The sequence below is a fragment of the Dicentrarchus labrax genome, unplaced genomic scaffold, assembly GCF_905237075.1.
Source record: "Dicentrarchus labrax unplaced genomic scaffold, dlabrax2021, whole genome shotgun sequence".
In the NCBI taxonomy this organism is placed as follows: Eukaryota; Metazoa; Chordata; class Actinopteri; family Moronidae; genus Dicentrarchus; species Dicentrarchus labrax.
Genome location: NW_026136715.1, coordinates 21,109,345 through 21,124,155, shown reverse-complemented (window position 1 = coordinate 21,124,155; position 14,811 = coordinate 21,109,345). Strand labels below are relative to the sequence as shown.

At 39.7% G+C, this 14,811-nt stretch overlaps 1 protein-coding gene across 7 annotated transcripts in view; it reads right to left on the bottom strand.

The window, feature by feature from the left end:
• bsna (bassoon presynaptic cytomatrix protein a) overlaps positions 1–14,811 on the bottom strand; it is a 157,919-nt gene that overhangs the window by 121,150 nt on the left and 21,958 nt on the right. For 5 of the 7 annotated variants that reach the window (XM_051424055.1, XM_051424056.1, XM_051424061.1 and 2 more), the window contains exon 2: positions 1,227–1,911. In XM_051424055.1, coding sequence (XP_051280015.1) covers positions 1,227–1,911 — 685 coding nt within the window. Of the gene's footprint in view, positions 1–1,226; positions 1,912–9,030; positions 9,267–14,811 lie in introns of those variants that run through there. The other 2 variants (XM_051424059.1, XM_051424058.1) reach the window with 2 other exon arrangements.

Here is a 14,811-nt window from a genome sequence, read left to right as displayed (position 1 = left end):
GCTGAATAACTTTACAGTCGCATTAATCTGTCCATTCTCTCTTTACTTCTCCGTCCGTCCCCCCTCCCTATCTCTCTCTGAATGCCAAATAATGTAGTGTTTGGCTTCCTGTCTTTACATCACACCTGAGTACAAGCAACTTTCGCACACACACACACACACACACACACACACACACACACACACACACACACACACACACACATTGTCACGACCCATGTGTCTTGCCTCAGAACATTAATGGAGATTCTGTCAGCGCCTCAGGAAGGAATTACTGCCACTTGCTGAGTCTTTACACTCACTGTCTATCACAAATACACACAAAGACGTACAGTACAAAGTCACACACACACACACACACACAGCTTCTACTTTCATGGTCTCATTCCTTTGCTCATACATGCGTTTTATATTTCTTCAGTGATTTACTCTTTAAATGACATACATAAATATACACAAAGTTAAACCTTGCCATAATCTTTTTTCCCTCCAGAAATAGAAAGATTTTTTAGCAGATTTGTTTAAACTAGTTTTTACTCATGCTCTCTCTCTCTCAGTCTCTCTCTCTCTCTCTCTCTCTCTCTCTCTCTCTCTCTCTCTCTCTCTCTCTCCCTGACCTAATTTTTCTCCCTCGCCTGAAACCATCTTTTTAACTTCTTTCATCATTTTCTCCGCACTGACACGTTCACTTCATTCAGTCATTTCACTTCAATCTCATTCAAGTCAAAGGTGCGATTTTTGGCACGAAAAACAAAAGTAGCTACTGACAGAGCCAAAAACATCTCTCTCTCTGCTCCCTCGCTCATTCTAGCAACAGGCCAGACTAAATCTTTATCCTGTGTGTTTCTGCTGGTTCTGTTTCCAGACTCAAACTTTAGCTGTGTGCCTCCTGTTGTTTATCATCTAAACCTGAAACATTAATCAACAGTGACTTTTGTCCGCCTACAGGATTAAATTATATTCATACCCAAACACTTAACCCCTCACTATAAATCAGCATTATTTGATTATTGATTCCATTTATGTAGCCACAAAACCTCAACAATCTTTTCTTGTTGCACAAATTTAAAGCGGCAAAGTAAAGATAGACATGGGAAAAAAAAGAAACAAGTTAAACCATTCTGCATACACACACACACACACACACACACACACACACACACACACACACACACACACAGATAAACAGATAAACACACACAGACTCCTTGACAAACCTATCTTACCTCAGTGAGGTGAGGGTTGGGGTTGAATCCGCACTGGTTACAGACGGTGGCCTTACACTGGGTGCAGGTGTTGTAGTTGGGTACAGCCGGTGGGTTGGACAGCTCTGTGGTGGTACACACTGGGCACACTTTGCTGCTCGGCATTGGTGCGATCTGCGGCACCGAGTAGGGTGAGGTGGGTGTCACGCCGCGGTCAGGAGACACAGAAGGAGAACGGCCTGTCCTGGAGCCTCCCGAACCACTGAAGTCAACTTGGAGGTTTCGACGGGAGGCGTGCTGACCAGGACCTCCATGGCCTCCCATGCTGGACACGGCTGGACCGTGACCCATCCCGTGTCCAGACCCTGGGCCCTGCCCCATGCCGTGCCCCTGGCTGGACTGCATGTGTCGGGGGGAAACTGGACTCTCGTGAGTGGCCAGGCGGTAGGGCTCGGCAGCTCTGGACCCTATTCCTCCACCAGTGCCCATGCCTGCTCCTATTCCGCCTCCACCCATTCCCCCAATCCCTCCTCCTCCTATTCCTCCCATCCCTCCTCCTATTCCTCCCATACCACCTCCTCCTATTCCTCCCATTCCACTGCCTCCTATTCCCCCCATTCCACCTCCTCCTATTCCTCCCATTCCAACTCCATGGCCTCCTTGTTGCATGCCAGGCTTGGGGCTACCCATTGGACCCATCGGACCCCTGGAAGAGAGAGAGACAAAGAAAAAGAAAAAGAGATTAACATCAAATCAGATTACAACTTTCCAGTTGCTGGTAAATTCCATAAAATTATGTTAATTAATAAAAGGTCAGGTCAGATTTCTTCTGTCACCCCAATACAAGGAACTTAACACAGCAAGATCACCTGTCAAGCGTAACCAGGACATTGTGTAGTAATATATATATATATATATATATATATATATATATATATATATATATATATATATATATATATATATATATATATATATATATATATCATGTAGCTTCAAATGCATATCCCATATATCCCTTATAGATTCAAAGACATTAGCTTTGACCCATTGTTTATATTTTTTCAATTTGTAAATCCACCACTGTTGTCACTGTAAACTAGTGTACAAGAACAGACACCTTGACTGGCGTAGCAGCAGCAGCAACTATGAGGGGCAACTGTCATATGTTAATCTATTCAGAATAAAGATCCTATTAGACCAAAACACATTAATTCCTCATGACTAAGACAGATTGACAAACTGAATTCTCTGACCTGAAAATCTCTTTCAGAACGGTTTGTGTCAGTGTTCATTTAAATGGTATATAAGATTATAGTATTGTTAATTTTTTTATGCTGCAGGGCCTAAATTTAATATCTAAAAAAAAATTTATATTTTATTTAATGCATTATTAAATGAATGAGCACTACAGGAGAACTCAGCCTGGTAATTGTCACTATATTCAAACAAATTCAATTATCTTCTCACGGCTAAAGAAACAGCAGCAGAAAGAACTTTAAAAACCAGCAAAATAATTACTGATTCATTCATTGGTAGCTGCTGAAAGCTGTGGAAGGACCTCCGAAACATCCACAGGCAACAACAAATTAAAGTGGAACATAACAGGCTGTGGCAAGACAAACCACGTACACACACACACACACACACACACACACACACATATTTCTACTGTGTCAAAGGCGACATGCACTCATACACCTCAGGCAGAAAATAATACACACCCAGAACACATTCATTCAGTGCACACCTCAGGCAGGACACAAACACACACACACACACACACACCTGAAGGGAAGTAAATCAGTGCAAAACTCAGCCTGAGGACACTTCTAAATTATTAAAAGAGTTGATGTTAACAATGAAACATTCTTCAAAGTTATTTCCTCTTTTTTTGCACTTTACTTATTTACGGAGTAATGTGACAAACACAAATGTGTGTGTGGACTGCACTTCAGTTTTTGTTTTTTTTCCCTTTTAGATTTAGAACGTATGAAACCTGTTGCTGTAAATTCATACACAATCATTGTGCATGTTTGTCTGCTAGGAATATTTTAAATCTTAGTTTTGAGAATAGTGACTACATGAACATGCACAAAATATTCTAGTTATTCTGAAAAAGACAATATTCCTAGTAATCTGTTTAGATGGCTAATGAAAATTAATATTCCATATAATATTCTCGTTTACAAGCAGCTTCGGATATTCTGATTAACATAATGGAAAAATTAAACAGCTGGCACTGTGATATATACAGAGGCAGATCCCTCTGTTCTGGTTGCATAAATAAGATTTCCTAAAATTAGATTCAAAGAAAAAAAATCCCAATATATGACCTTGCTTACAGTAGCGCAATATATCACAATATATTGAATCCTAACCTTTGTATCGTGAGGTGTATCATATCAGATTCTTGCTAATACACGCTCAGAAAAAAAAATAATAATAATATTGGCATGTCCCACGTCTTAATCAGAAAATGCTACATTCGGAATAATTCAAAATATCTAAAAATACTGGAAAATGACTGTGAATAAACATAGTCACTGACACAACCTGCAAATATTCAATGCAACATAAAATCTGATTCCAATCTGAATCATGATTTAAACTTACTTAAATTTGTGTATGTAATAGTACTTCTGCAACTTCTACAACACACACCATTACATTTAAAGGAAACTAAACTCAATCATGCATAATAACGGCAAAACTTTTCCCTGAAGCATCAGCTGAAACTATTTTACTTTCAATCTTCAGGCTCAGATGAAACTAGCTCAGTACCCAATTTTCCCTGTGATTGAGAGTTAACATTGCCACCTCTATACAGGAAATGTTTTTGGCCCTGCTGCCAAGCTAACTGCACCACTAAAACAGAAAAATAACACTTGATAACTGTAATCAGATGACGCCCAGATGAGACAACCTTCTATGCTGTTCTTGTCTTTGAGAGGAAAAGAAGAGGGAAAACCTGATTCTTCTGACTGCTGGTGTGACTTTCGGAACTGAAATATCTCGGCATGTACATGTCGACAGACTTTTTTTTAAAATCATGCAACAATGTTTGTTACAGTTTTAGGTTCCTTGTTTATCCGTTAAATATCTGTAATGATACTCGTGCATCCCAAGATGGAATAGGATGCGTAGGCAAGAAACTATTGTATTCAATTGCCTGCATTGACTGATTGAGTCCAGGCTCGGTGTGTTACCAACTTTAAATGGTTAGAAAATTGGAAATGTTGATTTACTGAGCTCCTGTGTCACAATGTTCCAGTCTGCTTCCCCTTTCACTTAAAGTAATTCTTCTTGTGGACAGTCTGGCCATGACAAAATCTCTCTCTGTGACTTTTTCTCCTATTTGTTTTTCTCCATTGCAGTCTTTGTCTCTACAAACATTTTGTTTTTCTCAATCACATCCCCCTCTCTTTGCACAGTTGTCCTTCTCTTTATTGCCTGTCTATCGCTTACTCTCCATTATCTTTTCAGTTGGCACTGACCATGGCCTCGCTACCGCAATGTTTTCTTTTCTCCTTTGTTGAATCTCTTTCCTTTTCAACATTTTTATTTCCACTCTCGAAAGGGAAGTCAACCTTAGGCGATCCTGTTTGTCCTTCTTACACAGAGTCTACCTACAAAGAAACGCTCTCTCACTACTGAACTGGCAGAAACTTCATATTTGATCTTGCAGTATTTTTCCAAGTTTCACTATAGTCAGAGCCTTGATTAAAATCAAAGACCGTGAAACTTCATCCGTGTACGAATGCTGTATTTTCTCACAGACTTCAAAAATATTTCTCAAATTCCTTCAGCGTTTATTACAGTGTTATCAGTCATTTTGGTTGAAAAACTTCACCTGCAGCTACAGTATATTAAAGGATAACAGTTGGCTTTGTAGGGCCAGAGTGATGTTTATGAAACAAACAAGGAGAACTGATTTTACTGACTGTACACTAAATCTGTCTGCACCAATGTACGGTACACATTTTCAGAGCAACACAGAGGGCTAAACGAATCCAAAACGCAATCACTGTGCACAAGCACTACAACACACACAGCAGTACAGGAGTCATGCTGTGCGTCGATAGCTGAAAGCGTGTGTGTGTGTGTGTGTGTGTGTGTGTGTGTGTGTGTGTGTGTGTGTGTGTGTGTGTGTGTGTGTGTTTGGAGGGGAATGGGGTGACTCAACAAAAACCTCAAAGCTTGACTGATTCACCCAGCAGAGACATTGAAGAAGAAGGCATAAGAGACGTAAAGCTGACAGGGAAACTGATGATGGGAAAGGAAGAAGAAAGAGAAAAACAGAGGCAAAAGAACTTGAGCTACAGTACACTCGGAGTGAAATCGGCTCTATATTTTGCCAAAAAACAATTCTGTTTGTATATTCTACCACCGACACCCAGTTTCAGGTGAGTGTTGTACCACCACCGGCACGATTCCTATAACATTGTTACATCCACCATTTTGTCAGATCTGTAACAAACACTGACAAGCATATTTCATCTATTCCTCAAATACCCTTGTTGAAACGTTATCTGTAGTTACTCTTTTTATATTTCGCATCAGCAGCACGTTATCATGCCCCTAGTACCAAGGCGGCATCCCCTTTTGGGGGACAGAATAGCGCTTTCACAGAGAGAAACTACAATGAAACTAGAAACAACTGTATTAATAACCAAAGCTTTTACCGTGTGAGGCACATATGGTACATGGATTAGGAACTTTATCTCTCAGTGTGGTAAATAGCTAAATGATGCTTGTGACAGTAACTACTGATGGATACTTAAGGCCAACACTATAATACAGAGAGGAATATGAGAAAGGAAAAAATGAATAGAAAGGAGAATGTAAAAACTATAGAGGGGGTAGGAGATAAGAGGAAGACACCCAACAATGAGAGAGCTGGGATACTCGTTTTCATTTTCAGGAGGACACCATCACTAATTGTTGCGAGAAACTGAGGCTGACGTAGGTGACAAGCCAAATAATAGGAACAGTCCTTCTCTCTCTGTGTTTACACACTTTGCCTCTGCGTTGCACTGGGGACATTTATCACTGTCGTACCCAGCCTTTAATGACCCAATACACATGCTTGTTCAGTCAAAGTGATTTCACCCACTCCCATTATAACCCTCAATTTAGTGTCTGACTGTGGGAGAGAGGGATAAAGCTTGTCTGCCAATCATATGTAAGTGACAAAGACAGATGAATAGAGACGGGAGGAAGAGAGATACCTGGGGTGAGCATGTCACATTGTCTTACCCAGGTCTCCACAGTAAGGCACTGTTAACCTCAGAGGGACTTTTTCATTGACTGCTTTAAATAATTTCTAAGTGAGGCTTCACTATGGTGGCCGTAATAGGACGTCTCAGACTCAGCTGTCATCAGAATAAACTAGTTCAGCATCCATTCAAACTCCATTAAAATGAGGCTAAAAATGAAATATTAAAATAAAAAAGTATATGTAAGTAGAGATTTTTAAAAATGTCCTCCAAACACTCACAGTAATACTCAGAGTAATATGGTGCAGATTTTGCCATATTCTCTACAACTATGGCAGACTTGATGGCTATCATTTTACAAATGACAATTTTGCTTTAGGGAAACCTTAAGTTATCATTTAAATGACAACACTTTGAGATAATGCTCATATATTATATATTGAATGTCATATACTGTAGCTGATGGGTTGACCAGTGAACCAGTTTTAAAAATATGGTTGATTAGATAAATTCTCATGCTGAGGTGGGAGGAGAGAGGGGGCGGACTGCAGTCGGCTGCCTGACTGTAGTTATTCATCTGCAATCCCAGAAAACTCCCAGAGGAGGTGGTTTCACTTGTTATTGATGTTAGCTTTGGTATCCTTCTCTTCCAGCTGATACTCAGAGCAAACAGAGGTTTGGGTAGGATTTACCTGATCTTGTTCCCCCTTGCCGGGTACATTCCTTATCCCTCCTCTAGACCTGCAGCAAAACAAGTCTATTTAGGTTATTGGTGGACCCAAACTAAACATCTATTTCCCCCTCCTCTTCTATTCCTCCTCTGCCTCCATTTCTTCCCACTCAGGGCTGTTGACAGAATTGCTTTTGTACGGCCCATTTATTTCCATCTGCCTCCTCTTCTCTCCCTCCTTTCTCTGCACTTCACCTCCCATTATTTTCTGTCCTCTCCTCGTCACCTCTGTTTCCTCATTTTTCCCTTTCTTTATTCCCTGTCCCTCAGTTCTCGAGAGTTACCGTATGCAAATTGTTAATTTTTTCGGGAGCACAGATTTGGTCATTAATCTGAATTAATTAGTTATTTTTTTATTTTAGCATTCCTCTCCTAGCTAGCCAACAACAGATAGTTACAGGGTTCCCGCGGGGTCTTAAAAAGTCTCAAAAGCATTGAATTTATGAATTTGGAAATAATACCTTAAAAAGTCTTGAAAAAGTCTTGAATTTTGATATCTGGGTCTTAAATTCTGTGCTGTATGTAACATTTTTCGTCAAAAGTTTCATTTGTCAACCACTATTATTTTGATCAAATAACGTAAATAAAGAGCAGAGGAACCATAGAGTGTATGGGCAGAACCAATAATTGCGAACGCAACGCAGCCCCGGAGAAATTGCTCAGAACACGTCACTGAAGACCCCCCCCCCCCCCCCCCCCCCCCCCCCCACCCCCAAAACAAAAAAAAAAAATTTTTTTTTTATTATTTTTTTTTTTTTTTTTTTTTTGTGGTATTGGGGGATATTATTTATTTAATGAGGGTTGTTTAAATATTTTTTTTTTTTTTTTTTTTTAAATTTTTTGTTAAAAATGTTTTTTGGACGCTTCCGCGGGGGGGGGGAGGGGAATTTTATTCAAGGAGGAAGGGGGGGGGGGGTTGGGTTTTTTCTCCAAAACCCCCCCAACAAAATATTTTTTTTGGAGGGAAAAAAAAACTTCTTTTCCCCCCCCCCCCTTTTCCCTCCCCCCCGCCGGCCAATGGAGGGGGGGAAGACACCCCCCCCCCCCCTTTATAACCCCATTTTTTTTTTTTTTTTTTTTTTTTTTTTTTTTTTTTAATTTAAAATTTATTTATCTTTTTTTTTTTGTTTTTTTTGTTTTTTTTTTTTTTTTTTTAATAAAAACCTTTTAAAATTTTAATTTTTTTTTTTTTTTTCCCGGCGGGGGGGTGGAAAGGGAAGAAAAATATTTTTTTTTTTTTTTTTTTTTTTTTTTAAAATTTTTTTTTTTTTTTTTTTTTTTTTTTTTTTTTTATTTTAAAAAAAATGTAGGAGCCCTGTGGTTTTCCGTTTTTTTTTTGTTTTTTTATTTTAATTTTTTTATTTTAAAAATTTTTTTTTTTTTTTTTTTTTTGGTTTTTTTTTTAAATTACAAAATTTTACTCTTTCCCCCCCTAACCAAAAAAAGGGTTTTTTTTTTTTTGGGTTTTTTTCCTCCCCCCGGTTCCCCCCCCCCCCCCCCCCCCCCCCTTAGGTTGAACTCGGAGGGTCAACTTTGACTAATTAACCATTTGTGTAGCATGTTGCTAGGTAGCATTGTGCTAGGCTGTGACATTAGCTACCACAACTTTCCTCTGGGTTTAACATTTTTAGGCAGGAAAAGTGTGGCTCTTTGATTTCACCACAAATTAGATTCATTCCTGCTATTCCACAGTGGCTCATATACTGTATTCTCTTCCCTACCGTCAGCTGGTTGCGGGACTGAGTCTCTGCTAACCTTCAGTAACCTTACCACAGCGGAGTCACTCCTCAGCTCAGGCAGGAAACTCACCATCTGAACAAATTCATCAGGAGGTCACTTTCTGAATCATATCTCTGCTCACTCAGACTGTTCTTACCTCTTTTCCTCAGTTCTTCACTCTGTGGTCACATGAATATTTCCTCTTGTATTTCCTTTTGGTGATTATTTGTCATGTTAGTGATGTTATAAAGCAATGTAGCTCGTGTAAGTATCTTTCAGGTAGTCCTACCAGTTAAATACATACATGATTAAAACATGTGGAGGCAGCCTGTCATCACCGTTTACTGGTTTCACCCGGCCCAGAGAGCTGATAGACTTGGCAGCCGGTGCTCTTTTCTCCTCCTCGCTCCTCTAACAGATGATTCAACACAACACACCCTGCTAATATCTGTTACTATGGGCACCAGGTCTATTGGGTGCATGCAAACATATACTGAATACATGCACAAGTGGAAGCAATGTATGCACATATTTTGAGTGAGAAATAAGGCTTTATTGATTCCCATAGGGAAACTGGGCCCCTGCAGCAGGCAATTATAACAGGAAAACTAGATTTATGGAATTGGGAATGAGGAGCAGTGGAAGTTGACAAAGAAAATACACACATGCCCACACACACACACACACATATTCTCACTTGTGCCTTTCACTGTTTTAAGGAGTGAGTGGGCAGCTCAGCGGGCTATTTTCTGTGTAACAAGACAGAGTAAGTATACAGTGTATTACACCACACCATGTGTTTTCTGGTGTTTTGCCATACATTCAAAATATAGAGGAAGAGAAGAAAAAGGAGCTTGTCATTCAGAGGATGTTATTGTGGAGCTGCAGGGCTTGAAATTTCTTTTTTAAATCAAACCATAGACTGCAACAGGTTATTTTTCGATTTACACCATCAAAGAGGAAATAATAAATTAAATCAGGCTCTTGTTGGAGTGAAAATGTATTATCTGGGTTCTCTGTGGCACAATTTGACACATCTAATCTGTCATGTACAAGGTGATAATGCCCTCCTACTTTCTCTCCTCGCAGGGATGTTTGATACCACTCTCAATACAGCTTCTTTTTTAATTAAGAACTGTAAAATGTACTTTAATGGTAGAAAATACAATAAAAATGACCAATTAATAAGTCAAACCAACTACCTGACAAGCTTAATCAAGTAAAAACACTGAACACCAAATATCAGTACGACAACATATTAAATGTTACAGAGATACTGTGAGATCAGGCATGTCAGTTTGGTGTTTGATTCATCTTGCTTAAGCTAACATTATATAACAGCTGTGTCTGTTCCACACACTCAAGCACAACAGTACATAATCTCTTCTTTTACAGTTGGTGATGATAATGCAGTGGCACAGGAATGTGTTTTTAAATGGAAAAACAGAGGAGGAAGAAGATCTAAGATTGACCCACCCTTACAAAAGACAAGATGTAGCTTTGATGTTGCTGTTACAGCCCTATTTATGGTATATGAAACAGTTTGGAGCTTAACCATATTTAAGATCTCAAATTCTGGCTAAAAAGTAGGGAAAGCTTTGGATGATAGTATCCATCAGATGATGAACTGAGAAGAAAAAAGGCCAAAAGAAATAAAGCTAAATCAACTTGCAAGAGTATTCTGCTATGGATTATTACTGTATGTAAGCACTTGAAAAGACCAAGTTGTTATGTAATCTGTGAGCTGTGCTATGCACTGCAACACATTTACACCAACACACACTACCTGGAGGCATGCGTCTACCCCCATGTATAGAGTACATATTTATGCATACAAAAATTCACATCTACTTCAGAACATACACAACCACACACACACTGTCTGTGGCAGTTTATGTAAGACAGTGCAGTGTAAGAGGCTTTGCCGCAAATGACTCTGTAATGATCCCACATGGCGCTGAGTAAAGGCCACAAACACGGACCTGGATTTAAATGGCTAAATTATGAAATTTCCTCCCAAAAACTGACACCTACTCTCTCTAAATGGCTTTAAGCGCAAATAAAGAATAGATTAGAGTAGAACAGAATAGGGGTTTTGCAAGGAGAGAAAATGCCTTCAGTGCCACCACAGCCACAATAAAATTTCTCATTTAAATCTCATTCAGTGTGATGCTGTGTAGGCCCATCACACCAGGTGCTTGATGGTTGCTGTTTGATTTAGAGCCAGAGAGACTGGAGACCAACACTTAGAGCACTAACTGTATTCTCCGATACCCAGGTGCCTGTCTGCGCTCGTGCACGTGTACACACACACCTCCACGAACACGCACACTTACTGTTTTCTGCAGTAGTGATACTCTCTGTCAGCCAGACGTCTATTAAACTTCTCCATCTATTTATGTCTTTAGCCCATATCTTTCTAACCTTCTGATGCATTATCAGCAGATGGCCGCTATAAATGATGACTACTCTCAACTCTTTCGTCCCCCTGGCCATCAGAGTGTACAACAGCTCCTCGTCAAGGCAGGGAGGACAATAGACAATAGGACAATTTCTCTATTTGCACTGTTTACTTCCATTTGCACTCCATCTGTACTGTTTACTGTTTTGCACTGTTTACTGAGGCTACTGTGTTATAAGTCAATTTTATTTTAATTTTTATTTCATTTTAATATAGGTTTAATGTATGTATGTGTTGTACACTGGATACTTGAATTTCCCTCAGGATAAATAAAGTATCTATCTATCTATCTATCTATCTATCTATCTATCTATCTATCTATCTATCTATCTATCTATCTATCTATCTATCTATCTATATGCAGATATGCAGAATGTAGACAGTGTTTGTGCATTGCTTTTATTGATATTTACATTTATGCAGAGTGTGTACACTGTTTGTGTGTGCCCTGGCTATTGTCATGTATGCATGTACTATATGTTCCTCTCTGTGCTAAATCTGTCTCCAGCAGATGTGCTGTTCCACATGAACAGTGTGATAAAATTACAGTAACCCACACACACACACCTGCGTACGTTTACCTCACTGTGAGAACGGGCTCAGTGTTTTCAGCAGTTAGAGATGTCATCAACTCCCCAGTGCGTAACAGGCTGTTCATTATGAGCCATACAAACACACACACACACACACACACACAGCTGTATGCACATATGCCTAGAGCTTGCAATCACATACAGTAGGACTATATACAAATTTAGGCACATGAACAACCTCCTTTCTCTATCTCTCTCTCTCTCTCTCTCTCTCTCTCTCTCTCTCTCTCTATCACACACACACACACACACACACACAGACAGACAGACAGACACGCAGCAGCAGACACTGATTGAGATGTATAATGCCTCATCAACTCTCCTCCCAGTCAAATCAAGTCCCCAAAAAAGAAGATGCTAAAACAGAAATTGGATTTTGAAAATGATATCTGTCTGTCTGACTGACTGACTGTCTGGCTGCCTGTCTGACAGAATTACTTGTTAGCATACTGTCTCTCTGACCATCTAACTAGCTGCCTACATGACTCACTAACCTGCTGGTTAATGGGCTTAGTATGCTGTATTTGACTGATCTTGAATGGCTGTCTACTGTCTGATTGGCCAAGTTGGTGCTAGCAGAATGACTCAGCTATAGCTTAGTTAGTTAGTATCCATTGGCTAAATGGGCTAACTAGTATAGCTAACTAGACTGAGTAACTAGCATTACAGCTGACTCTATGAAATGCTGACAGACTGGTCACTTGACAGTTAAGCTAAGCTAACTCACTTATTGTCTGACTGACCACCTTGCAGCTGACTAGCTTACAACGTAACTAGCTAAAAAGACTATCTAAAGTGTAACTGCTTGTGTCTGCCTTGATAAATGACTGAATAAATTATCCCTGTTTCTATCCAGGGGATAAGTGTAGACACTATAGCGGACTACAAGTACTTTGCAGTTCACATCGACAATAAACTGGACTGGGCTAACAACACTCAAGCCCTCTACAGGAAGGGCCAGTGCCGTCTCTATTTTCTGAGCAGGCTGAGGTGCTTCAACATCTGCCGGACAATGCTGAGGATGTGTTATGAGTCTGTGGTGGCCAGTGCCATCGTGTTTGCTGTTGTCTGCTGGGGCAGCAGGGTGGGGGTAGCGGACGCTAACAGACTCAACAAACTGATCTACAAGGCCAGTGACATTTTGGGGGGGTGGAGCTGGCCTTTTTGACAGCAGTGTCAGAGGGAAGGGTGCTGTCCAAGCTACATGCAAGACCACCGAGATGCACCACAGACCACCACAGGAAGTCATTCCTGCCTGTGGCCATCAAACTCTACAACTCCTCCCTCAAAGTGTCAGACACTCAGAGTCATTAGTCATTTAACTGGCGCTTGAAATGTTCTCTGGTTAATGTGCAATAATCGGATTAAGGTGCAAAACTCGGGTCAGTGTGAAATACACTGGCTTATTACGTCATTCTTTGTAATACGTTGTAACTTATGTAATACTGCAATCTTTAAAACTCACTACTATTACTCATTTCATTTCTGTCGGTCACATACTGTGGCATACATTTACTTCTGTCTATATTGTCATATATTGTATATATTGTATTGTAAAGGTACATACTTAGTCTCTTATTATATTTCTATTACTATTTTGTATTTTTACTTATATGTATATACCTATGTGCTTAGATTTTAACTCATGTGAAGTATCTTTGAGTTTCTTGAAAAGTGCTCTATAAATTTAATTATTATTATTTAATATTATAAACATTTTATATTTCTATATATGTTGTGTTAGATATTGTAATATAATTACTATTTCTGTTCTAGAATAAGGTCTCCATAAACAAGTTCATCATTTCACACACATACTGTATCATACACTGGAGGTGCCATATACATGAGATAGAACAAGTACTCGAGGCGTTGGCAAATAGGCAACTCGTCTTTATTACTTTTATATAATTTGCAACAGCAACTTACAAGCAGTACATAAATGTAATGAAAATTATTGCCAGGAAAGGCTGTAGGCTAGTAGACATATACAAACATAATTTCTGGGAGACGGTTTAAATAGTGCTGTAGGCCATTATGAGATAAGACACCGTCTTTCATAGAAAACAAAAGGTGACAGTTTGGTAGGTTTTCACATTAGATGGACCTTCCCTTTGTTTCCAGTTTTTGTGCTTGGCTAAGCTAAACTTATACCAGACCTATCTCTGTACTGGACTATGAAAGAGATAAACTGGGATGGGTAAGATGGCAAACAAATGTGTTTCCCAAAATGTCCAACTGTTCCTTTAACTGACAAATAGGCTATCAGGGCAGCTGATCAATTATCTGACCAACTGAGTACACTGAACTGATGAGTTTCTAACTGACCGTCCTAAGCCTGTGACTGATTAACCTATAGCCTACTGAAGCCAAGTTACTGACTGATGATTTACAGTAGAGGCTGGATGAGTACTTTCCCTTAATGACTGGCTGCCTGTCTGAGTGAACCTACCTGTCTACCTGACTGGCTGTCTCAGTACCGGGTTGGCTGACTGACTACAGGCGCCGCCTTGGTCGGCTCAGACACTGAAATGAAAGAAGCCAAATTCTGACAAATGGAGGGTGGTGTGAAAATGATCAAAGGGAAAAGTAGTGAGATGTAGGAGAGAGGGAAAGAGAGAGGGAAGGTCTCAGAGAATTACCCTGCTTAGCATGCTGCTCCACACTTGGAAACATATCCCTCACTCTCTATTTCTTTCTCTCTCCTTACATCCTCACAGCCCCACATTTATACATATGTATACACACACACACACACACACACACACACACACACACACACAAATGGAAATCCATATCAAGGTGATTCCCCTCCTGCTGTACTTTCTCGCTGAATTCAGTCCGACTCTAGGACATAATGAAGCAACATCTACTTCATCAGTAT